The 27,193-nt window shown below is 40.2% G+C and overlaps 1 protein-coding gene across 10 annotated transcripts in view; it reads left to right on the top strand.

Annotated features, from left to right (window-relative positions):
• The window catches only part of RPRD1B (regulation of nuclear pre-mRNA domain containing 1B), a 58,824-nt gene extending 31,856 nt beyond the window's left edge, over positions 1–26,968 (top strand). For 2 of the 10 annotated variants that reach the window (XM_036419870.2, XM_036419865.2), the window contains 2 exons: positions 1,376–1,551; positions 24,453–26,968. In XM_036419870.2, the coding sequence (XP_036275763.1) occupies positions 1,376–1,551; positions 24,453–24,602 (326 nt within the window). In that variant the 3' untranslated portion in view covers positions 24,603–26,968. Of the gene's footprint in view, positions 1–1,375; positions 1,552–9,089; positions 9,173–15,567; positions 15,682–21,984; positions 22,190–24,452 lie in introns of those variants that run through there. The other 8 variants (XR_006740340.1, XR_006740339.1, XR_004984575.2 and 5 more) reach the window with 8 other exon arrangements.
• The last annotated feature ends 225 nt before the right edge of the window (positions 26,969–27,193 follow it).

Below are 27,193 nucleotides of genomic sequence, written 5' to 3'. Positions count from 1 at the left end.
CACACACACACTTACACTCCCATCCCTCTCTTACTCTCCCTCCCTTCCACTCTCAGTGAGGATTAACAAAAACAAAACAAAACAAAACAAAAAACAAAACAAACAAACAAAAGGAAGGCATTTAAAAGTAAAAAAGAAGTTTGCCAGAGAAACTGTTGGGAATTCTTAATTCTCAATTACCTATGACTATGCTGAGGTTTCTCACTTCTAATAACTTGTAATAATGGCAATGGTATCACTATCCAACTCACTTTTAGTGTCATATCAACTCATTTTTAGAGTCCTTGGTGCTCTTTGTTTCAAAATACCCATCTATACTTTCAAGCTTCAAAGGCCTTTTAAAATTGAGGTATACATATTTGAAGGTCTAATCTCACCACTACCCATGTGTAGTTAATTTTATTCTTTTAAATATAAATCATCCTTTGTCTCTTCCTCTCATTTTCTAATGTTGAGCCATTTTCATTTCTAAGAATAATCTTTCTTATACTTTGATACTTCATCACAGTTTTTTTCCCAAACAATGAGTTGGAACCCATTAATTGGATATAAAATTAGTCTGGGAGTTAATGAATAACATTTGTTTTTTAATAGAATAGAAGATAGAGCACTTCGCACATAGTAAGGATAAATAATTGTTTTCTGAAACTTTTGTTTCTTTTATTTTTATGTGTTTATATAAAGTACATTGCTTACTGTGGGTCATGTTCAGAGCATTTGAAAGCCTCTGTTTTATCAGACCTGATATTTTGCTGAATGGAAGAAGAAAACTCAGACCCAGTGTCAAGGCTTGTATAGTAAGATTTAGAGTTCTGTAGGTCCATTTTAGAGACCTGATTTTGAGAGTATCAGTTTCTTACCTGACTTGATATCACACCTGTTATGTAGTGTTTTATTTTTTCTTACAATTTCCACACCCAATAAACGAGTGCTAGCTTTTGTATTCCATACAGTGTCTTACAGTGCTTGTATTTTGTATTTCAGAGGATTGTTCAAAGCCTACTTAACAAAATAATATGAAAGTCATTTTGAATTCTCAGAGACATGGAAAAATTATTTCATGTAAATATTTCTTTCTGTTTATTTTACTTGTAGAGCTTTTGCAGGAATAGACATTTAGAAATATTTGTCTGCCAGATTCCCCTCCTTGTACAATTGCCTCACTTCAAGTAATTCAGAAGTGTCCTGTCTTGTTTATAGGAGTGAGTGCCTTTGGGTTTCTCCATCAGCCAGTCCATTTTTTATCCACAGGTTGTGGCTTATGCTTGCACTGTGTACTTTTGGAGAGAAACTGTTAACCTCCCCTAGAAATGTTTGCAATGGTGCCTATGTGATTTGTATATTGTCTCTATTTTTTGGTCTTATTTGTACTTAGACAAAGAGGCAGCTGAACGTCTCTCAAAAACAGTAGATGAAGCATGTCTGTTACTAGCAGAATATAACGGGCGCCTGGCGGCGGAACTGGAAGACCGGCGCCAGCTGGCTCGGATGTTGGTGGAGTACACCCAGAACCAGAAAGATGTTTTGTCAGAAAAGGAGAAAAAACTAGAAGTGAGTACGTTGCAAGGCAGACCTAGTCTCCCCAAGTTCCCTTTCCTGTAGCCCACTTTAGGAGGTTTTTATGATGCCTTCATTAGCACTCTTGTTTTCATTTTGTCTTATAAAAATGCTTGAAATGAGAACATCTTTCAGGTATTACAGTTATTTGAACCTTATTGAAAATTGAAGTCACATTTTTATAACTCCAAGAAAGAACAATTAGGAATGGAGGAAACACACCATGAATTCTTAAATCACAGCATTTAGCATCTTAATGTTTTAGTTTGAACTCACATTTTTAAAAAATTGTAGATTGAGATACAAAAGAATAGAAGTCAGCTACATCAAAGACTTTATTTGGTGATATTTTGAAAATGCTTAAAATTTTTCTTCTGAGTTATATTGAGATGTATTTCTGACTTGTATCATACTAAAGCCATTAAGTAGTCTGCCTCCAAGCCCTGTCTGCAGTCAGTTCTAAAGTTCCAGTGATGTTTATGGAGCCCAGTTCTCAAACTGTTAGAAGGAACTACTTTTTATACAGAGTTGGCATTAGTTTGAATGCCTTTGGGGAGGGGCTTAATAACTAGTTCTTGCAATTTTTTTTGCCTTCTTAATTATGAATGTGGTGCTTAGTCTCTTGGGATATCACTCAGCCACCAGTGTGGACATTTGGGAATGTTTGCTTACCCCAGGCTATTAGGCTTCCTTTTCAGTAGTGTCTGCCTTCTTTTTTTAAAGCGACATGGAGACATTGCAGCCAGTGGTTTGGGACAAGAGGATAGTTTTGTGTTGGAGAATCAATCACATATTACAAGAAATGCGAGAGTAGATGAGGGAGGGAGGGGATAGTCCCCCTGCCCCACCCTGCACTCAGGAAACACTGTTCTCCGATACCAAGAGAGGGAAAATTGAGCTAGTCCTTTGGCTGATACTGTGTTTGCCTTTGAACACAGTCATCTGACTTGAGGGGGGAAATGAATGATGGGCACTTTTAATCATATGCTTACCTGCAGTGATTATGGGAGTGATGATGAGAGGTGGTACTGGGAACTTCATATTCCTAGCCAGCCTGAAAGTGGAAGATGGGAAATGGCTGTAAAAATAGTTTGGCTTAGATTTAGAAATCAACACTGACCAAAAATCCTAAAGGAGCTTCGCAGGCAGTACCAGACGGTCATTTATCTAAAATGCTCGTCTTTCACTGAAAAAGCATTTTCAGCCTTGTGCCCCCGGGACTAATAAGAGTGTGTAATTAATGATTCTGGTTGTAAGTCACCATGCCATCTGTTGAACTGGCCCTTGGCGACACATTAAGGACTTTCTCTGATCTGTCAGACATTGATTATCATGAGCAGCTGTTGTTGGGTGGCAAGCAACCATAGAGGACAGTCTTTGAGAAAGAGATTGGATTGGTAGAGTAGATTAACTCTGTTCGTTTCCCTTCCTCACAGTTGCACTTTTCTCCATATATTGGGGGGTATGGGGATCGTTCCAGTGTCTATACAACCAATCGTTTGCTAAATGCCATGAGGGGGTTATTAGGGCAGAGAGAGAATCAAATATTTGGATTTATTCTATAACTTTCCAGCCCAAATTTCTCTACTTATCTGAGCATTGGAATTCTTTCTTAAGAATCAGAGCAGGAAAGACTCATCACTGGAAAGTACAGATTCTGAACTATCCCAAACCACCTTTCAGCCATTTGAGCAAAATCATTTTTGTAAAAATGGAGATACATTTGCTGCATTTAAAAAGCAAACGATTAGATACAACGTAAGATGTTCAGAGAGGTTTTATTTTTCTTTTAAATATATTTTTATTGTCTTCAGAGAGGAAGGGAGAGAGGGAGAGAGAGATAGAAACATCAATGATGAGAATCATCACGTAATTGGCTGCCTCTTGCACACTCGCTACTGGGGATCAAGCCTACAACCCGGTCATGTGCCCTTGACCAGAATCGAACCTGGGACCCTTTGGTCTGCAGGCTGATGCTCTATCCACTGAGCCAACCAGCTAGGGCTGAGAGAGTTTTTAGTTCTTTCTTTATGCTTGCTAAAATGTGAACAGTTTGCTCTCTAGAATCTCTGATTTTTCTCTCATATCCCATAATAGACTGGTCCTATTTCATTATCATGGTCATGGTAAAACTTGCTAATACATGCTACTTGAAAGATGCAGTATTACTATGCATTCTTTCAGAAGTCTCTTATTGATGAGGACAGTACATAATCAAGTACATCTATCTTTTTTAACATTCTTTTTTTTTTTTTTTAACACTGCCCATCCTTGTTTTAAAACTATCACATGAGAATGCTAATGAAATCAGCTTTTATTTTTTAATCTTTTCATTGCCTTCAATGTATAAATACATGGAATTCTTAGAACTTTGAGAATGTAATTATTTGTTTGAGAGTGTTTGTTCCCAAAGTTCTAATTTCTTAACTAATATTTTCTTTCAAGTTTATAAATGTTTGTTCTATGAGTGTAATTCAGCACTTGATATTTTCCCGTGTAGAAGATTTTTTTTTAAGTTGCTTGAAAAGTGGTTTATCTGCAGATATTTTTTCATTGAAAAATTAACAGAATATTAAAAGAATCATTTTATAGTCCACAACACTTCACATTCATTACATCAAAAGAGAGCCTCATACCCATTAGCCAGTAACATCCTATACCCTCTTGGTCAAGCCCCTGGCAACCACCAACCTGCTCTCTGTCTGTCTGGTTTTCCTATGCTGGATACCTCATACAATTGTGTTTGGTTTTTACACTTAACATAATGATTTTGAGGTTCATATTTTAGAATGTATCAATACTTCATTCTTTTTTATGGCTAAATTGTTTATTGTGTGTTTATGCAGCAATTTGTCCATTCATCTGTTGTACATTTGGGTTGTGTTTTTTTTTTCTTTTGGCCAATTCTATCTTTATGGCTATAAATACTAGTGTACAAGTTTTTATTTCTCTTGGGTATATGTACGCCTAGGAATAGAATTGGAGTCATTCAGTCTACAATTTTTTGGAGAACCACAAAACTATTTCCCGTAGCAGGTGCACTATTTTACATTCCCACTAGCAATGTATGGGAGTTCCAGTTTCTCCATATCCTTGTTACTATCACCCCCCCTCCCCCCCTATTTATTTTATTTTTTGATCCTGGCCTATATGAAGTGGTAACTCATTGGGATTTTTATTTGCATTTTCCTAGTGACTAATGATTGAGCATCTTTGCTTATGCTTGTTGGCAATTTGTTATTGTCTTCCCTCCATCCCCCTGAAATGTCTATTCAAGTCTTTTGCCCATTTTTGAATTGGGTTTTTTATTTTATTGTTGATGTATTGTAAGAATTCTTTATACATTTTAGGTAATAGACTATATTAGCCTATGATTCAACTATATGATTTACAAATACCCTCTCCCATTCTGTTTCTTAATCTTTCTTGATAATTCCCTTTGAAGCACAAAAGTTTTTAATTTTGATGTGTTTCAATATCTGTTGTTGTTGCTCGCCTTCTGGTGTCATGTTTAAAAATCTGCCTTAGCTGGTTTGGCTCAGTGGATAAAGCCCCTGCCTGTGGACCGAAGGATCCCAGGCTCAGTTCTGGTCTAGGGCACGTACCTTGGGTTCCTCTCTGGCCCGGGTGTATGCAGAAGGCAACCAATTGATGATTCTCTGTCTTTCCCTCTCTCCCACTCTCTCTAAAATTAATGGGAAAAATCCTTAGATGAGAATTAAAAAGAATCCATTACCAAATTCTAGGATATGATAATTTACTCATAGATTTTCCTTTACGAGTTTTATAGTTTTAGCTTTTACATTTAGGTCACTGGTACATTTTGAGTTAACTTTTTTATATATGGAACGAGGTAGGGACCAACTTCATTCTTTGCAGGTAGATATCCAATTGTCCTGGCATCATTTATGGAAGAGACACTTCTTTCCCTTTGTGAATGAATGCTTGGCACTTTTGTCAAAACTCAATTGGCCAGAGATAATATGGGTTTATTTTGGACTTTCTGTCTTATTCCACTGATCTATATATCTATCCTATGCTAGTGTCACACTGTTTTGATCACTATAGTTTCATAGTAGGATCAAAATATGTGAGTCCTCAAACTTTGTTCTTCTCTCTATTATTTTGGCTATTGGGGCCTCTTGCAATTGACATATGAATATGAGGATGAGCTTTTCCATTTCTGTAGCAAAGTATATTGGTATTGTAATAGGGATTGCAGTGAATCTGTAGATGGCTTTTTGGGGGACTCTGGCTATCTTTGCAATCTTAAGTCTTCCAACCCATAAGCATAAGATGTCTTTCCAGTTTTTTTTTTTTAGATCATCTTTAATTTCTGCTGCAGAATTTTTAAAAACATGCTAGGGTACCAGCTGCTGATGCATTTGATATTATAAAAGCCCTGTTTAGGTGCCATAGATATTGGGATCACTGTAGAAATCGATAGTGCGTGTTGCCTTCCAGTAGGCTGTGTTTATCCAACCTAGAGTAAAGAGTACATATGCATATGTGCTCAACAAAGTTACTAGGGCAAGTCATAACAGCCAACTTGACTCTGCAAAATAAAGTGGCACATGGAGGCCTGAATGTCTGTGAGAAGTCTTTAACAGGATTTTTGAGCTGAGTGGGACTAGAGATCATATAGTCTGACTTCTGAATTGGTGAAGAAACTCAAGGCCCAGAGAAGGGAATTAGCCATAGACCAGAAATAGAATCCAAGGCAAACATCTTGGTAGCCTTCCATCAGGTTTGTGTTTTTGTTTGTTTCTTCTGAATTTGATTCCATTAAGGTCAACAGCCGGAATACATCCTACACAGAAGAGTAGCTAATGTTGAATCATTTCAGTAATTACCAAGAACCTTGCTATCTTATGTAGATGGATTAAAATGGTTGTACCATGCATTCCAAAGTAGCAATATATACCTTTCTAAAGCTTGAGAGGTTGCACTCTGCTACCAGAGTTCTAAATACCCAGCCCTGCCTTTGCATGTTCTTGCTCTGAGGGAGGTGCGGGGAAGGATTGGCTCATTGAACTTGAAACCGCTGCTATTTCCCCCAGCTTGGTGCCTCCCCCTTGGCTGTGATGAATACTCAGGAGTAGAGCCTTCTGCTTCAGACAACACAGTTGGGAAAGGGAAAATGGCCCAAATGCCTTGTGATTCTTCATATTTCTGTTTGTAATTTGGTTATAACAACTTGAGAAACTCTTTGGCTATAGCTGTGGGGGCACTAAACCAAACTGATGGCCATCTGCTGTTTTTGGCAGCATCCTTCACCTTCCTACAGGGTACAGATGGTTAGAAGCATTCATTGCAATAATGGGTTAGGCAATAGGTGGAGACAGAGAGTCAACTTTGGAGTAAATTATCCCCATTTCCCATGATGATCAAAGCCAGTATCTCATTGTCCATTAAGAACAGATGGGACCTGGTGATCTAATCCTCATTTTAGATGAGGAAACAAAGCTCAGGGCTTCCGTGAGCAATCTAAGGTCACAGAAAATCACAAGGACCAGAACCCTGATCTCCTAACTCCTGACTCTAGGAAGGAACTGAGAGGCTTTGCTTACAGCTGCCTCTTAGAGCTGTGTAGCGTAGCCCTACCTGTCCACCAGTCCTTTGCACTCACTGCCTTCCTTCACATATAATTCTTTCCTCCCAACACTAGCAGTGCTATCAGCACCATGTGCTGTTAGAACAGTTGTTGAAAAGGTCAGCCTGCTTATACTGGTCAAGTGGTCATGGAGTCTTATATTCAATCCTTCCCTACATAGCAGGCCATGGTTTGTTCACTGCTTTTTCATCCCTGCTTTGATATGGGAGCCCCTGCCATGTTTTCTTCCAGTAAGTGGAGACTTTTCTTGAGTTGTATGTTTCTGTGAGTAATATGGAGTTTAGAGGCTGTACTAGTATGTTGGGTCCTTGGATTCCTTTTATTTATGTCAGTCATCACTGACCCTTATAGCTCAGGCCCAACTTACACATGTGTCAAACACAAGGCCCGCGGGCCAAATCCGTCCCGCCAGGCCTTGCCATGTGGCCCGCACCGCGCTGTCATCACTGCACTCCGCACTCCGCTGCGTTTCCATCACGACAGTTTATGACTGTTCAGTAAACCATTCGGCCCGCGATTTAGGCTGGATTTTAGATTTTGGCCCCTTCTCTGATTGAGTTCGACACCCCTAAGCTAGAACATCAAGGTGCATGTACTTGTGCATTCTTTCTATATCACAATGTTTAGTCATCTCTTTTCACTTTGGGCGGGGTGGGGGCAGAAAGGGGAGGAAGGAAGCCTCATTATAATAATTAGAATGTACTTTGCATATTGGGCAACCTAAGGGAATGAGGCTTCCCATAGAAAAAGTGACATGATTTCAGAGCTCTCACCTAGCAGTCCATACTTTTAGCTGTAACATTGTTTTCATATGTATAGTCCAACTTTTGGTGATTCCTCCTCCTTTCTGGAATAGCTCCACTGAGTTTTAACTGGTGTGTATAGTATTAGTTTTTAATATTTATAAAGTACATGTTTACACGTAAAGTCAAAGCATCATCTTGGCTCCTTGTCACCGGGCTCATCTGCCAGAACAGTGATTCTTAATCAGCTAATTCTGTCAGTTCTGTCTTTATTTCTTTTCTGTTGATTTTAAAAGAAACACTTTATAGGAAACTTGAGGTGAAAATCATACCTCACTACCTAAAGATAACTACTTTTAATTTTGTTATTCCTTTATTTTTTTTATTTTAAAATTTAAATGATCATAATGTGTGGACTGTTTTCTGACATGCCTCTTTTTTCCACTTGATCATTTTCCCTTATTAATAAAAACTTTAAAAGCATTTTAAATGTCTTCTTGAATACCTATGATTGGGTATTCAGTAATTATTTTTATTGAGAATTTATGTTTCTTTTTTAAATTAACTTTGGGCTAGCTTTCATTATTTGTATTTTTTTCCTGTAAATTTCTAAATATGGATTCTAGATGTATTGAAACTATCTGCCTGTCTTGTAGTATGCTGAAAGTCACATACATTTCACGATTTTTGCCACCAGTATGCATTCCTGCCTTAGATTTTCTTGGGGGTTGTTTTTTCCCCAAAGCATCTTAAGCACTCTAGAATTTCATTGAAAGTGTGTGTGTGTGTGTGTGTGTGTGTGTGTGTGTGTATACATACTACATATGTGTGTACGTATGTATATATCCACAAGTTAGAGACTAATTTTTGTTTTATGAAGGAAAGAACATTGAATAGTTTAATTAGACAAACAAGCCTCTCTTCTGAGTTTTAAATTATCTGGTTACATTTGAAACAGCTGTGGGAAAATAGCAGATACTTATTATAACATTGACTTCAGTTAGCATAACTTTGAGAACAGAGTTCAAATTACAGAAATTTGAGCATGTGTCTTAGTGTCCATTTAACCCGATGGGTACATGTTATTTTGAGCAAAGATCTAATTTTAGTTTTTATGAGTATCCCTACTACATGCATACCTGTTTTATTGTGCTTCACTTTATTACACTTCACAGATGTGATTTTTTACAAACTGAAAGCAAGAGATTCCACCAACAAAAAAATTACAATTCACTTTATTGTGATCTGCAACTGAACTCTCAATATCTGCAAGCTATGCCTATGCTGTTAAGGTGGTCCTTCTCTTCCCACTGCAAGTAGTGATCTTTGAAGAAAATTAAATTGGATTGCAGTGTACTTTGCACACTTGAAAATTACATCTCTGACTTCATTTTTCTTTCTATGACATGTAGGACTTGAAATAAAGTCAGAAAGTATCTTTTTTCCTTGATTAGGGAAAAAATGTTCATTATTATAACCAGGAGTCAAAACAAACCTTTGCAAATGAAGTCCATGTGCTCCTAAGGTGTGGCACGCTTCCTGTGAAGAAGTAATGGTACTGGTACAGAGTTCCCGAACAATCAAACAGTGCAGGAGGAGAGTTTGGAGAGACTCACTTTATTCATCGTGCGATGGGCTTAGAGAAAATGAATTCAAATTCTAAGCAAGGCTACAAGCAGAACTTCCCTTTTTATTAAAGAGCCAGCACTATGTGTACTTAGTGGTTTATCTTGATGCTGGCCTTGAAAACAATACAGTTCTATCCAATTAAAAAATGTACCTGGCATGGCATTGAGATTATGGGCATATCTAGACATACAAGATCATACAGCTAAGTTTATTTTCATCATTCTTCAAACAGGCTAAAGCAGACTAGAAAGCAACATTTTATCTAAGAAAAACAGCAGAAAATTCCAAACAGCAGTTTGTTACAAAATAGAGGTTTTCCTTCTCAGTACCAGCTGCCTGTCATTAGGACTTCACAGATCTCCTTACTTGTTCTCCTCCATATTCAGATCCTATAAGCATCTTTAGGAAAAAGTGTGGACAGTTCTCTTGCCATTAGATACTTTGAGAATTTTAAGCAGAATAACTTTGCAAATTTAAACTCAACAAAAATTTGCCAACGGCTTTCTAAGCATTCTTAGAATTTGGATAGTGATTTTGAATGGATATATTCAACTTTTTCTTCATGATGTCCAGTGTATTTTGCCTTCAGTTTTTTATTCTGGGGCATAGACTTACTAGGAGTTATTTCCATAAAGCTACTGCTCACCCCAGTTATGATTCAGAATAAGGATCACAAGTCAAACAATATTTTCCTGACACCCCTCTCCCATCTCTACCTCATAAAGCAACGTCTGCCCTCTCCCTTTCCTTTCCCCATATATGTCATAGCTCTCTTTTTTCTTCAGAGCATCATGTAGTTTGTCATTCTGTTTATGGGTTATTTGGTTATTTTCTGACTAGATCATAAAATCCTCTCTGTGTTATCTATCTTGCATCACCAGTCCTACCCCAGTAGCAGTGTCATGATCTGAGGTGGCAGCTCAGTTCATCTCTAGGCTAGATCAGAGTACAGTTGACCCATGAACAACACAGATTGAGACTGTGCAGGTCCATTTCAATAAGTATGCAGTTGACCCTTCATATGCTAGGATTTTGCATTCACAAATTCAGCCAACTGTAGGATCAACTAACAATATTGTTGACCCATGGTTGGGAATCCATGGATGTGGGGGACTCATTTCATGCATTGTTCTATGCCATCTATAATAATAAAAGTGTAATATGCTAATTAGACTCGATGTCCTTCTGGATGACCTTCCAACTGAAGCTACAGCAGCAGAGGCAGACACAGCCACCACTGCAGTGGGAGGCTAAGCCCCTTGCACGAATTTCGTGCATTGGGCTTGTAGTTTTATATAAGGGACTTGAATAATTTGAGGGGAATAAAAAGCTATATGTAGGTTTTAGCTGTTCAAGGAGTTGGCACTCTTCCCCTCTTTACCCCCCTCCACCCAGATTCCACCTCACCTCAGGCTTTCACCACGCTATTTTCTTGTCCATGGGGTATGCATATATTTGTATTAAGAGCTTTGGTTAATCTCTTCCCTTCCCCCTTCTAAGATTCTTCAGTCTATTCCATGTTCCCATGTCTCTGGTTCTATTTTATTCATTAGTTTATTTTGTTCATTAGATTCCTTGTTTATTTTGATTTTTAGATTCAATTGGGTATTTATTTTCATTTTATTGTTCACGTTTTTATCTTTCCTCCTCCTCTACTTCTTCTTTTCCTCCTCCTTTTCCTTTTTCTTCTCCACCTCCACTTCTTCTTCTTTTTTTTTTTTTAAATTAGGGGGTCGTCTTATACGCCAGAAAATATGGTATTTTATTGATTTTTGTACAGAGAGGAAAGGAGAGAGATAGACAGTTAGGAACATCAATGAGAGAGAGTCATCGATCAGCTGCCTCCTGCACACCCCCCACTGGGAATATGCCCACAACCAAGGTACATGCCCTTGACCGGAATCGAACCCGAAGCCTTTTAGTCCCCAAGCCGACACTCTATCCATTGAGCCAAACCGGTCCCGGCTCCACCTCCACTTCTTCCTTCTCTTTCTCTTCCTCTTCTTCTTAAAGAATAGCCTTCAACATTTCATGTAATACACTGGTTTGGTGATCATGAACTCCTTTAGCTTTTTCTTGTCTTTGAAGCTCTTTATCTGACCTTCAGTTGTAAATGATAGATTTGATGGGTAGAATAATCTTGGTTGTAGGTCCTTGCTTTTTATCACTTTGAATATTTCTTGCTTCTCCCTCTGACCTGTAAAGTTTCTATTGAGAAATCAGTACAGAGGGGGCCCTATATGAGTGCTAGGTAACTGACTGCTTTCCTCTTGTTGCTTTTTAGATTTCTCTTTATCTTTAATCTTTGGCATTTTAATTACGATGTGATGCGGGCCTCTTTGGGTTTCTCTTGTTTGAGGATTTTTTGCACTTCCAGGACTTGTATGTCCATTTCTTTTACCAGGTAGGGGAAGTTTTCTGTCATCAGTTTTTCAAATAGATTTTCAATTTCTTGCTTCTTCTCTTCTCCTTCCAGCACCCCTGTGGTGGGAATGGTGGTATGCTTGAAATGTCCTAAAGGCTCCTTACACTGTCTTCATATTTTTGGATTCGTTTTCTTTTTGTTCTGATTGGTTGTTTTTTGCTTCCTCATATTCCAAATCACTGATTTGATTCTCAGTGTTCTACTGTTGATTCTCTAAATTATTCTTTATTTCAGTTAGTGTATATGTCACTTCTGATTGGTTCTTTTTTATGTCATTGATGTTCTCTCTGAGTTCCTTGCAGTTGTCACAAAGTTCCTTGAAGTTTTTACTAAGTTCCTTTGGGCATCCTTATAGCCATTATTTTGAACTGTGCATCTGTTAGTTTGCCTGCTTCCATTTCATTTAGTTCTCTTTTTGGAGATTTCTTTTCATTTTGACATGTTTCTTTATCTCCACATTTTGGCCTTTTCCCTGTGTTTGTTTCTGTGTATTAGGTAGAGCTGCTATGTCTCCTGGAATTAGTAGAGTGGCCTTGTGTAGTAGGTGTTATAGGGTCCAGTGGCTCAGCCTTTCTACTCACCTGAGCTGAGCACTCTAGATGTGTTCCTGTGTGGGCTGTGTGCGCTGTCTTGTAGTTGAGCCTGGATTGCTTTTGGTGTCACTGGGAGAGATTGTCAAACCCCCCCCCCCCCCCCCCCTTCGCCAGCCAATTGACCCCCCCCCCCCCCCAGCCAATTGGCTGTTCAGACCAGCTGTGTCTACAGCATAAAAGCAGGACTTGCTTCAGTGGGACTACAGTGGCTCTCTGAGTCTGCCCCTTTGAATGTGTCACTCATGGATGTGGTAGGGTTGTAATATGGCGTGGTCTGAAGCTGACCACTGGATATGTGGAGCTTCCCAGGAGGAGCAAAGTCAGTTGCTGTCTATACCCTCCTGAGGCCACTGGGCACAAGCTACAGAGCAATCTGTAGGTGGCTGCTACTTCTGTTGGAGTTAGAGCTCCCCAGGAGAGGCCAAGCTGTGAACCAAGGCTGGCTGCTGCTAGTGCTGGGCCTGGGGCCTCTTATTGAGAGATATGGGGCACACTGAGGCCAGGTGCTTCTTGTTTGAGAGATTTTAGAAAAGTTGAAGCCTGAGCCAGGACAGGCTATTTGTCTGGAAAAGCCACTGCAAACAGTTTGGGTAGGGTGGCGTTTCAGGGAGTCCCCATGGTCATGTAAACAGTGTGATCCAGGTTGATAGAAACTCAGATATGGCACCTGCCAGTCATCATTGTGGCAGGGTTGGTCTCAGCATAGGAACAATGAATGACCTCTGTCAATGATTTTGTCTGAGAGAAAGCTGACCCCCCAGTTCTTACCCTGATGTCAGACAATTTAGTTCCTACCCGTATGTCCCTGGATCCTTTCAAGCTGCTGCCTCAGCGCTAGATCTCAGAGGGAGTGAGTCCGAGTAAGTATATGCACCAGCACCTTTAGAGGAACGCCTGGGATGTGTCACTCAGCCATAATTCCCGTTCTTTTTATAGCCTGAAGTTAGAGACTTCTCTTCCCAGCAGTGGGATCCCTTGCTTCTCACAGAAGGCCCCTGCAGCCAAGATATCCCACCTGATTAAAAAAACAACAACACAAACACACACAAGGCACACATGGGTATCAGACCATCCAGTTCCATGTCTCCACCCCTCCTACCAGTATCAATGTGGCTTCTTTCTCTAGTTCTAGGACTTCCATTCGGCCAGGTTTCAGGCGGTTCTGAATTATGGTTCTGTAGTTTGGTTGTAATTTTGACGTGGATGTGAGCGGGTGTGAATGCCGCATTTACCTACACTGCCATTTTGACTGGAGGTTCACCTGTATACCTTGGATGGGGACTCCTAATTTGAGAATGTTCCCACGAGAGCTAGGCTTGTTACTCTGTAGACAAATTCCTTCCCCTCTCATGGCCTTAGGTTGATAGTATTGGACTATGGTGCCACCTAATTATATAATTGCCTGACTCCTACCCCCCTCCTCATCTTTGGAGATCAAGCCCTTTGATTTTCATAAGCTAGCTTCTAGGAAAAGTGCTAAAGTTTCAGGACACACTCAAATGGTTTGAGAGAGGAATTATTTTAAATCCCATCAATAATTCTCTTTTTCTTCATTTCTAACATGTAAATCAAAAAAAATTAAATATTGCTCATAAAATAATAAACATAGGAGGGTGCTCTTTCTCCTTCAGATCTGCTAATTCAAATTGAACAGTTTAGCAGTTGCCTGGTCTCATTCAAGCCACCCCCTGGTATAGACATTATTACCATTTCTGCCTTATATATAAGGACATTAAATCTAGCCTGGTGAAGTCATGTCACACTGTAGGCAAGTAGTAGCACAGGATTTAAACTTGGATTTTTCTGACTGGATATTTTTTTCTTCCTATTTTACCCTAGCAACCTCCCTCCTTTTTTGGCTGCTTGTGGAAAAGAATTGAAGTATTGAAGAGAGAGCGGTATTCAAATGCAGTGCAGTAACTTATAGATTGCCTTGCCCCAGGCAGACCTCCTAGTACCTAAAATTGTAGTAAATGTTAGTCAAAATCCTTTTGTGTGAAAAGAGTCCCTTTGCTTCTCAGCTGCCCTCCAGAAATGCTTGACTACCAATATTTGGCTCAAAAGGAGAAACAATTGAAAAGATCTGCACCTTTCATGTTTGTCCGAACAGCATCAATAACCTGATTTTCCATGGAAGTGGTCCCTAAGGAAATTCGTTTGTAGGGCTTTGTTCTTACATAAAACATATTTTTTGACAGTTAACTTTAAAAAAAAGAGAGAGAGAGATTGTCCCTGACTGGTTTGGCTCAGTGGATAGAGTGTTGGCTTGCAGACTGAAGGGTCCCAGGTTCAATTCTGGGCAAGGGCACATGCCCAGGTTGTGCACTTGATTCCCATTGGGGAACATACAGGAGGCAGCTAATCAATTAATCTGTCAAATCAATAAAAACATTTTTTTTTTTAAAAAAGAGAGAGAACCAATTATAAGTAGTAAACAGTTTTTCTTACGCTTTTTGGTCTTACATAATGAGGGACCCATTACATAAGTAATGTGAACCTTTTTGGAGGCTCCCAAGAGACGTTTTCTAATAAGCCTCTTTTAAAGCATAGTGGACATGTGTTTAAATTGTGTTTATCATTATAATTTGTAAGTGTTTATCTTATTAATTTGTCAAATCCTAAAACTGATTTTATTTCTATTATTTTCGTTATGTATAAATACTAACTCTTTATTCTTCTCTTGCTTTTGCAAATCTCTGTCAGAGGGGGTTTTGTGTGGCAGTAGAAGCTCCCTGTAAGCACTGTGTAGAGGTCCTCCGGGGAGAAAGAAGTGCCCTAAAAACCCTTGGTTTGTGGTATGATTGCAAGCCTAAGAAGCCCTTTTCCATTTGATTCTAGTGGGTGGCTGGATTGCTGTGAGAGCATTTCTCTCATTGTAGCGTTTTGTCACTTTTCCTTCTGGGAAAACTTCATGTGTACCTTTATTATGGTTTTGGTAATGGAACTGAGAGATCCCAAGCACTGGAATTGGAGCCACAACTTCCTCTTTCCTTGTATCTTCCCCAGCAACTTACTCAGCAGCTCAAGTCTTGCTGTGACACCCAGAATGTATCATTTTGAAATGTCCCAGCTGCCACTAAGTCATATGGGAGCATGGAGCTGGCTGGGAGAAAGGTTCAGGTCAGTGATGGCTTTTTATTCCCACATAGATTATTGAAGAGAAATTAGAAGCATTTTTATTTTCAGTCCAAAGATTTGTATGTTGTATTTTCCTTTAAAACAAACAAACAAACAAACAAAAAAATGCAAGAGAAAGGAAGAAAGAAAAAATTAAGTTGTGGTTTAAGCACAAGCTGTGATTTCTTAAGTGTAGGTCCTTGTAAGCCTTAGTCCGTCCCCCGTCCCCCCCTATGGGATGAGGGGGGCTGAGTGGCCATTTTAAATAATAGTAGGGTGAAGGCCAGCTTCCCCTTTCTGCTTGGCTTTCCCTGCCTTCATATGATGAAGCAGTTCTTTGACTTAAACTCAGTGTGGCAGGTCACCTTTAAAACAGGTCCTTCATAAACTGCTTCATGCATAATGACCCTTTATGACTTTAAATTGGGAGTAGCCGAACAATAGGTAATTTTTATATGCCTTATGTCCTATAACACAACAGAGCAAGATAAAGGGAAACATGAGTCTTACAATGGAAATCTTTGTTTCATCAAGTCAAGCCCCTGCCTGTGGTGTTGTTTCTAATACAGTTTTTCTTACGTAAACACTTCCTAGCAAGAAAAATATAGGCTTGACAATGTTTACATTTTGCTTAGCATTTCTTATATGAGTTGTTAGAGGAAATGCTTATAATTTTGTTTTAGAAATGAAATCCCCTCAGTAAGGTCATTGCAATGTCAGCCTTTGTCATTTTTAACCCTCTTATCCCAGAGCTGATCTGCAGCATGTCAGGTCTGGCTTACTGCTCTAACCAAAAAAGGCAAAGAATGTGTAAGCCTTACTCCTTTTCAGCCAATTGTCTTGGTGCTCCATAATGGGCTGTGTTCACACAGTGTCAGCTGGACCCACTGGAAACAAGGATGTTGGAGACACATTTTCCTGCAACTTCGGAAAGTCTGTGAACCGAGATTCCAAAGTTTTGCCAAGAGCATAAATCCTAGGCATTATCTCAAACTACACATTGGACTTTTACCCTCTTCATTGTAAGCATTTCTCGGCAGTCAGATAAACCCAGGCAGTTTATCACAGATGCCCACTTTCCCCTCCACCTCCTCTTGAAGGATCCTGAAACAAGGTTAGCAACGTAAGTCTGATAGAACTCTTACCTGTTCACTTCTCTCTCTGCCTCTCTAGGGTGAGGTAGAATTTGTGCTGTAGGTGCATGCAGCCAGATGGAGGACTCAGCTCAACCCCTCACCTCTACCACCACCCCGGTATAAATTATGCATGAACAGGAAAGAAAAAGCAACAGGACTGTTTGAGTTTGCCTTGTCTTCTCTTGCTTAAGATTGGTAGAGTAGGAAAGACAAGTGTCTGAAGATAGGATACAAAAAAGAGATGTGAACTGTGGTTGAAATGAATCAGTAGGTGGGGAGAGAAGACTGATGAGCAGGAATGCTGCAGTGGTGTCATCCTGCTGTTAGAAATAGAGCAAGGTCTTGACCTCTCTAATTCCTGTAACAGACAGGTATCATGAGTGTTAGATTAAAGGCTTAGTGCGCTGTCACACAAAAATGTACAGTAATTTACACAAGGTCCATGTAACCACCTTGCCACATCATTTCTCTACCCGAGTGGTGCTTGTGTGCTAAAGAAATTGTGGGATGCAACACACTTAAATTGTGGGAGTCAGAAAAATTGGAATGGGTCTCTTCACTGAAGTTGGTTTTATTATGTGAAGAAGCCTGGATCTCTTATGAGAGCAGGAGTTGCTGAGGGCACAGTTGGGAACCTTGTAGCAGCAGAGCTTGTGGATCACACTTTTGTCCAAAAGGTAGGCTGGTCGGTTGAGAAAAAAGATGCTCTGATTTTCCTGAGGCCTGTCTCCCTAACCTGCCTGAACCAGAGAGAATAACTGGAGAAGCAGGCATTGAGAGAGTGCCCTGACCTGACCCAGGGAAGAACTGGGAGGCAATGTACTCTTTTTTTTCCCTTTTTTTTCTTTTTTTTAAATGTTTTTATTGACTTCAGAGAGAGGAAGGGAGATGAAGAGAGAGAGAAAAACCTCCTTGGTGAGAGAGAATCTAGATGGGTTGCCTCCTGCACATCCCCTACTGGGGATAAAACCTGCAACCCAGGCATGTGCCCTGACCGGGAATTGAACCGTGACCTCTTGGTTCATGAGTTGACATTCAACCACTGAGAACACAGCCAGACTGGATTCACTCTTAATTTTTTTTGTTAATCTATGGCAACATTTATAGATGACTTTATTTGGAAAAAGGCCAAATCTATTTTAAAAAATGGGAGAGGTGGGAGAGATCACAGTCAGTTGCTACTGAATCTATTTAGGGACTAAAAAATTACTATAGCTTCACTTTTGACCTAGTCAGAGAGCTGGTTGTGAATTCTAACCTGATCATCTCTCCTCAAGGCATTAAACGGGGTCATTCAACTGTCCCAGTTAAATAGGTAACATATTTTAATAGTTTTAAAGGCAATCTTTACCTATATTTGGATATTCAAGTATATATCTATACACTCTTGCTTATGTATCTTTTGGGCCAAGGGTGTGTTTTTTAAGGCCTTTTTTTTTTTTTTTAACGGCAGTGTTAGGTTTATAACAATATTAAGAGAAACATAGATTTCGATATACTCCCTACCCCCACACATATACTAGTACAGTCTCTCCCACTATCAGCATAGCCCAACAAAGTGGCACATTTGTCACCCTAATGAATCTATATTGACACATTGTAATGACCCGAAGTCCATAGTTTACATTAGGATTTACATTGGTGTACATTCTGCTCATTTGGACATATCTGTCATTACAGTACATTCACTGCCCTAACAATTCTCTGTGCTCTGTCTAGTCTTTCCTACCCATTCCAGCTCCTCTTGCCATGATTTAGCCTTTTTCACAATGTCATATAGTTGGACTCCTAGCCTTTTCAGGTTGGCTTCTTTCACTTAGTCTTATGTTTTTAAGGTCCTTCCATGTCTTTTCATGGCTTGATAGCTAATTTCTTTTTAGTGTTGAATAATATTCTGTTGTTTGGCTATACCAAAATTTGTTTATTTATTCACCTGCTGGAGGACATCTTGTTTGCTTTTCACAGTTATGAGTAATACTGCTATAAATACTCATATGCAGTTTTTTGTGTGGACGTGAGTTTTTAGTTTCTTTCCATAAATACCAATGAGTGTAATGGCTGGATCCTATGGTAAGTGTATGGTTAGTTTATAAGAGACTGTCAGACTAGTCTTCCACAGTAGCTGTACTATTTTACATTCTAACCAGCAACATATTGGCATTCTGGTTGCTCCAAGTCCTTATCAGCATTTGCTGTTATCAGTGTTCTGGGTTTTGGCAATTCTAATAGGTATGTGGTGATATCTCATTATTGTTTTAATTTGCATTTTCCTAATGTTTTAATGCATTTTCCTAAATTTTTGCAATATTTTTATTCTCTCGACAGTGTCTTTCACAGAGCAGGATTTTTTTTCCATTTTAATGAAGTCCAGTTTATTAATTCTTTCATAGTCCTGTCTGAGGTGTTGTATCTAAAAGTCAAATTAAAGACCATCTAGATTTTCTTCTGTATTATCTTCTGGGATTTTTATAGTTTTGTGCTTTTACATTTTAATCTGTGATTCATTTAAAAAATATTTTTTTATTGAGGAAGGGAGAGTGAGAAAGAGGGAGAAACATCAATAATGAGAGCAAATCATTGATTGGTTGCCTTACTGGGGATTGAGCCCGCAACCTGGGCATGTGCCCTACATCAAATCGAACCTGGGACCCTTCAGTCCACAGGCTGACACTATCCACTGAGCAAAATCAGCTAGGGCTTTCGATTTCATTTTGAATTACTTTTTATAAAGGATGTAAAATCCATGTCTAGATTTGTTTTTTTTGTGTGTGTCTTTTTATTTGTTGTTTGTTTTTGTATTGTTCCAGCACCATTTGTTGAAAATACTGCCTTTTCCCCACTGTATCGTTTCTGTTTCTTTTGTCAAAGATCAGATGACTCTATGGGCCTGTTTCTGAGCTCTGCATTTTGCTGCATTGATCTATTTGTTCTCTTACCAGTACCACATTGTCTTGATTATTGTAGCTTTATAGTAAGTCTTGGAGTCAGGTAGTTCTGACTTTGTTTTTTCCCCCCAATATTATTTTGGCTATTCTGAATCTTTTCCCTTTCCATATTAACTTTAGAATCAATTTGTCTCCACGAAAGAACTTGCTGTGATTTTGGTTGGGGTTGCTTTGGATCTATAGATAAAGTTGGGAAAAACTCACATCGTAAGAGTATTGAGTCTTCCTGTTTTAGGCAGCAGGAATAGCACCAGGTGTTAGACTGGACTTGGGTTCAGCAACCTTGGTACTTGGGTTCTGGCTAGGAAAGAATTCAGAGTCAAGACCCAAACTATAAGAGACCATCTATATAATAGAGCAGTGGTCGGCAAACTCATAAGTCAACAGAGCTAAATATCAACAGTACAACGGTTGAAATTTCTTTAGAGCCAAAAACCGACTTCTGTGCATGGGCCATGAAGTTTCAATCGTACTGTACATGAAGTTTAAATCGTACCCGCATGTAGTATTTTGTGGAAGAGCCATACTCAAGGGGCCAAAGAGCTGCATGTGGCTCTCGAGCCGCAGTTTGACAACCATTGTAATAGAGGAATATGCAGATTAGCTGGGATGCCATAATGACAGGACCAAACAGCTGGGAACTGAGGCTGCATGGTGCCTAAGCTGGGGTAAGGCACCTCAAGCCCTGGCAGGTTGTGATGGGCATCTCAAGCTATGCCCCCCCCCCCACCCCCACCTGGCGCCTGGCTTGGAAACCTGAGGCTGCACCACCACCACCCCTCCCCCCAGGGGCTTGATAAGGGTGGGGTCAGCCAGGTATTGGTCTCCTGCATTTTCGAAGTGTGTGTGGGTAGTGGGTGGTGGGTGGGGACTTGACTCTAGGTCCCTTGGCGTGCCCCAGACTTTGACAGGAGGGAGATTTTCATATACATTTTACTAATTTTCTTTAATCTCTGACACTTCTATTATAGAGAAAGGGCAAAGAGTAATATTAAAATATTTCCTCTAATTAATTACCTTTTAATGTGCATGAACTTTGTGCACCGGGCCACTAGTTTATTTATAAAATCACAGAGCTAGAAAAAGTAATTCCTAGAAGAAATGGGCTTAGGAAACAAGTTATACAGGTAAAGGAAGGGTGCCTGGATCTTGGAGTGAGGGATGTAATGCTAATGTGCCTGGGGTGGGTAAGGAAAGGGAAAGGGAAGGTGTGGGCGGGCTCCCGGAAGGGAGAGCCACTTGGTCCTTGTCCTAATGGTTTTAAGGGTGAAGATTTTAGGGGAGGTCCCAGGGGAATATCTCATTATAATATTCAGCAGCTTTCCAGGTGTGTTTTTTCAGGGTCTAGGCTCCACTGATTGCTTGGTCAGTGCCATGGCAGAAGGTTATTAGTCAGTGCAGCTGGTCTTGAGGTCAGCCATGGTGTCGCTTGTTTGGTTTTGCTGCTTTTCTGGCCCTGGAGCCAAACTACAACTGAGGCTTAGATGTTATCTTTAGGGAGAAAAGGTCAGGGGTCTCAAACCACATGACCACTGATATGCTAGAGGAGGAAAGGTAATCCTGGGTAGGCAAGGTTCTACCATAGAGTTGTCCCTACCTAGGAACCTGGGGCTTTCTACCTAAATGACCTTCTGTACCTGGTCCTTCATCGTAGCTCTGCTCATGTCTGTCTGCCTACCACATTTCCAGCTATGAACATAGAATTTCTCTTCAGTTATTTAGTTCTTTGTTCATCAGAGTTTTGTAGTTTTCTCAGACAATCTTGTTCATATTTATTAGATTTATATACTGTGTTTTAATTTCAAATTTCCCTTGTTTATTGCTGGTATACAGTAAAGCAATTAACTTTTGTATCTCAACCTTGTTTCTTGCAGCTCTGAATTTTTTAATCCCATTCTTTTCTAGTAATGCCCTATTCCTAGGCACATGCATCTGCTCTAAAATAGAAGTCCCTAGGGAAAGAATAACTGGTAGTAGCATGAGGAGGTATGGGCAGGATTCATCAGCGAGAGGACTTTAATGTGGAACATGTTTCTTTTTATTAAAATGAAAGGTTGTTTTTTTTTTATGATATCTGGGATATAATAGGACCTAATTATGCTAACACCCCACCACAGATAGGAGCAAATGGTATTTTTGTTTGTTTTAAAGATTGCCTGGAAGAGAGATATTTGAACCTAAGGTGGTATCTGATCAGATCAACTTGTCTTTCCTTTTAGCCTCAGATGGATTTGCTAAGTCAGTCTGAGGATCACCCAAGAGAGAGGAGTCTTGGATTCTAGTCCCAGCTTAGCTCACTAGAGACTCAGTGACATTCAGCTGTTCTTGAGGAATTCCTTCAAATGAAGTGCTCTATAGCTGCCAGGAGTGCATGGCTTCAAATCGAAGCGGCTTTATTTGTCAGCTTTGGTCAGAGGATTTGAGCAGGGAGTAAGTATTTTACCCTTTTTCTACCTAGAGTTCAGGAGAAATTAATTAAATGAATCCATGCCCAGTAATAGAGTGGATCTTCTGTTGATTTCCTTTGAAGTATGTAAAACCAATGAAGAAAAATGTTTGTAGAGGGAAGGACAGGGAGGGAACTTGACATTTTAGATCCTCACATTTGAAATTAGTCTTCAGTTTCAAGAATTAAAGCTGATTAATACTATAAACTTGCTCATAATACTATGTTTTATATACTATTATTTCTTTGGGCAATGGTGTCATCTACTGTTCAGAGTCCTGGTGAGCATGGCGGATGCTGGGAGAAAGCAGATGGATCTGGTTCTAGCCTCCTGAAGCTTAAAAGTTTGATGAGGGGCTCATTATTAAGTCTTTACGTGTGGTTATAGTTGTATTAATTCACACACAAAAGAATAAATGTGCCGAGACACTTTCTTTCACAGTCTCTCCATTTGATGACCTGTGTGAGCGACCATTGCTTCAGGGGAAGGCTGGCTGCCTGTGGGAATGTGGGGGCAAACCCTGCCTGCATGCCTGATTCCCCTCTTCCACTCCTTGCTTGGACTTCATTTTTACAACTTGAATTAAGTGTTCTTTTTTTTAACTTATTTCCTGTCTTACTACTCTTCCCACGCATACTTACGCCCTCAAACCCTCTGCCTCTCCAGTGTGCATGAGGTGTTGGCATGAAGGGATCTAGAACTTGGAGAAAGATCTATGGTGGTCCAGTTCTTTCATTTTAGTTAAGGAAGGTGAGGATGAAGGAAGAGAGGAAGCTTGTCCCCAGCCACATAGCAAGTTAGAGTAAGAGCCAAAACGAAACCTAGGTCTTGTGAGTCTTAGCCCAGTGCTTTCTCTTATGTTCCTGCAGGAGAGGCATTAGGCAGCAAGGACCCAGTCTCAGAAACATCCTTGTCTTTGCAGAAACACTAAGGAAGCTGGCAGAACTAGAGAAAAAAAAGACAAGCCCCAGGGGGGCTGTAAACCACAGACCCCCCATGACCTGGTGGGTTATTCCATGCAGATTTACCAAGAGAACCTTTAACGGGAGCTGAGGAGGGAAAGTGGTATACTCAGTTCCCATCATCGAGGGAGTCGTCATTTACTACTAGAGCAGCGGTTGCCAACTTTTCAGTGTGGTCCATGGAGCACACCAGTTGGCTACTGCTGCTCCAAAGGTTTCCTTAAAACAGCGCTCGCCAACCTTTCAGTCCTCATGGACCCAGTGGTCCGAGGACCACCAGTTGGCGACTGCTGGTTTAGAGGAACATGGAAGTCTAGCATGAATGGAGAGTACCTAAGAGCAGGCTGGTAAGGCACTGTGCACAGGAGGGTTCCAGAGCAGGTGGAAATGCAGACAGTCTCCTGGGTGAGGAGGAGAGCTTTTCCTAGAGAGGAGGAACTCAAGCGGGTAGGCAGAGGAGGAGGCAGGGCTTTGCTGGGACCAGGAGAAGAAAGATCCCTGTCCGGACTGTGTTCCCCTCTGGGCTTGAGGAGAATCCTGAGGAAATGGCCTCCAGGCAGTAGCGTATGCCTAGGGGTTGGAAAGTTGTAAGAAATACAGCTGACAGGAGCTCATTTTTAAAAGACCTTGAGCTCTGAGCAGTCGAGGAAACTGTGTGGTGCTGTGCTTCACTTTCTCAGAGGGTGACATGATGAAAGCTCAGCTTTTGGAAGATAAGTCTGGCCTGCGTATGGTAGACTAGAAACTTCATCAGGGACTTGTTCAGTTACTGAGAACGGAATAAGCATAGGTAGTATCATTGGTTATTTTGAGCTCCTGTAGTCATTGTGTGCAAAAATAATAAATCTGGTTTAATCTCTAAGTTTAATACAGAAAGTGTGTTTTATAGTGATTTTTCTAGCCATGTCTAGGTATAGCCTTCAAAATAATTGTAAACACTAAGCATCTATATTTTATAAGGCATTTTGAAATAGCCAAAAACCAAATAAAGGTACTGTAAATATAAAATGTTACTTCTTTTTACTTCCAAATCTCAAATGCTAAATGAAATACCATTTCATGCTGTTGCCAGTATTGAATTCATGCTGTTGTTAGTATTGAATTTCCTTTTTTATAAAAAGTTTTACATAGTTTGAAAACCTAGCATTGTCCTTTAGCTGAATAGGGGAGGGAAGATCTGGTGGGGAGAATGTATGAAAAGAGGATGAGAATGTCTGTATCGGGTCCTTAAACTTGGCCACCAGCATGCAAAGACTTACTGTATTGTCTTCTCTGTTTCCTTAGGAATACAAACAGAAGCTTGCTCGGGTAACCCAGGTCCGAAAGGAACTGAAGTCCCATATTCAGAGCTTGCCAGACCTCTCATTGCTGCCCAACGTCACAGGGGGCTTGGCCCCCCTGCCCTCTGCTGGTGACCTCTTTTCTACTGACTAGGGCAGGTGCCATGCCCAGATTCCCATCTCTACCAGCAGCAAGAGGAGGGCAAGTCATGGTTGGAAATAACCTGTAGCCCCTGGTTCTATCCCTCCTTCCGCCTGGCCCCCAGCCTCCAGAAAGAACCACAAACTCTGGTTCTCCTCTCCAGCCTCTCCTGTTGAGCACAATTCAGAACAGTGGTGAGCGGAATCCAGTTTAAATTGATATTTGGAAAGAATACAAACTCTCCCACTTTGTCTTTTTATTCCCCTGTTTGTTTTCCATTCTTAGCTCTCACTTTATACTCAAGAAGTTATGAAAATCATGTGTACTTGTGGAAGCTTTCAGAAGAATCTTGTCCTTGATGATAGCATTGTGTCATGAAAGCAGCTTCCGTCTGAGCTGGGCTCGTTCAAGTTCAGTACAGGCTTCCACTGAGGGATTCAGCCTGGAGTCATTGGCTCCCCTGACTCCATCAACCCCGAAGGGAGGCACAACTGTCGAGCAGCTTTGTCATAAGGAGTTTGCTAAATCTCTGGTTCTCCTCTGCTATTACTTCTGGTGAGGTATAGTTGAGGGTTGGGTGCATTTGTTGTAAGCAGATTAGAGAATCTAGCAAGAAGATTAGGAGCTGATCTGGGACATAAAATCATAGTTCAGAGACAGAGTAACAGGAATTACAAGGATGAGTTTAAGTACTTTGCTTCAGGTTCCTACAAACAGGCTGCCCTTTTCAAGAGTCTACCCAGCCACCTAGGACACCTTCCTAAAAACAACCTTCTGACCCCAGTTGGCGGTGAAGGTGCTTGTTAGCAATGGCAGTGGAGGGCCGAGAAGCTAAAGGCATGCTGAGAGCCTGGACTCTGTGTGGGTGCCGCTTTGACCCTTTCTTTTGGGGATTGGGGGGCACACTAACAATTCACTGTGTGGGCATATGTCCTCAGGATGGTGACTGCACTTATCTCCCTCGCCAATATGACACCGTGCATGTTCATCTGCCCAGCAGTCACATCATTGCAGGTGTCCCTGTGCCCAGGATACTTTGTATCAGATGTTACTGAATAGCTTATCTCGGGCAGGGGAAGGGAGAAAATTAGGGATATTAATTTTGGGTTTTAATTCTGTTATCATGCCAGCCGACATTACTTGCTTTAGTAAAGGTTAGACCTGCTAACTATAAATCATTCTGTTTTGGCAGGCTTATTTTAGACATTGGAAAGGGCAGAAAACCATTTGCCCCAGTAGTGTAATAGGAATTATAGCCCAGAGGTTGAAATCCCAAAGCTATAAAATGGGATCAGATTCTCCATTATTCTGAGGATTACCAAAAAGCCAATTACATGTAATTTTACATGTTAAAACATAACCTATGTTTTTAAAAGTACAGCAGGTTTCCCTTAAAGGAGCCCTCCTGCCTGCCAAAAGTGAAAACTGTGAAAAGTCACAGCAGGCATTCAACCTAACTCTGTGTAGAGCCTCGTAGCATTTAAGCTATTTTTTTCAGATTTGAATATGGACTGTGTTGTTTCATACTTACACTGCCTGTTGTCCTGTCATGATTAAATTAATGAGTCTATATATAAAAATTTTCTCCCAGAGGCCAAAGGGCAGTGGGTGACTTTACTAAAATTGCAATATGAATTTGAGTCTTTGCTCTTTCTGCCTCTCCCCATGTGGTGTGCTGCTTTAGTTCGACTCTACCTAAGAGCATATTTCTGAACAGATCCTTGGACATTCTGTATGTTTTCATCAAGGATGCAAAATTTTATTAGCCACAAATCAACCAAAACAAAAAAGGGTATGGTAGATATTTGCCCTGATCAGCTAGATGAAATGTTATAACAGAAAGAATCTTGCCCACTCTGATGTTTTATCCAATTGCATTTAACCAGCCATTGGTGCATAATTATTGCAGCAAGAGCAAGAAATGAAACTAGCAATTATGTAAAAGAATATGTTGGCCTCTTAACACCTGTTACTACTAGTGGACTTCCTGTGAGGAAGTTAGTTTTGGTATTTTTTGTTGTTTTAATGAAATGCTTTTGGTTTTTTTAAATTTAATTCTCCCATATCCTCCCCAGGTGTGCTTTACTTCATTTGTTTAATTTAAGGATCTGGCAGGGTAGGGTGGGTGGTTTTTGTTTTGTGTTTTTTCTTCTTTACTTAGGGCATCCGTAGACCTTAAAGGACCTTTCCTTTTGGTCATATTCCTCAGAAAGTCTTCGTTCTTCCCCCCTTTTTCTTAAAGAATATTTTTAAAGCTTAAATTTGTATATTAATTTAGGACTTTATTTAGAAGTATAGGCTGTCTTTGTTGGCAGCAGTATATTCTGAAATGTCTCATAGATATATATTTTTGAATAAAGATGGTGTTGTTGAATGACTTTGTGTGCTGTTTCCTTTCCCTACCCTTTTGCAAAACACAGTGCTGTCTTTGTAAGCAGTGGGTAATTAGTAATCACCAATAGAGATTGTGCTGTCTGCACAGAATCTTGTCCCTGAGGAGTTTTTGTGGGTCTTAGTGGCACATAAATACCCAGCACTTACATAGTATTTTCCAGGGGCTTAATTAGCTTTAATTAGCCAACCACACAGTACCCATGAGGAGT

Source organism: Pipistrellus kuhlii, unplaced genomic scaffold (assembly GCF_014108245.1).
Source record: "Pipistrellus kuhlii isolate mPipKuh1 unplaced genomic scaffold, mPipKuh1.p scaffold_m20_p_6, whole genome shotgun sequence".
Lineage (NCBI taxonomy): Eukaryota > Metazoa > Chordata > Mammalia > Chiroptera > Vespertilionidae > Pipistrellus > Pipistrellus kuhlii.
This window is presented reverse-complemented; position numbering and strand designations above follow the sequence as displayed.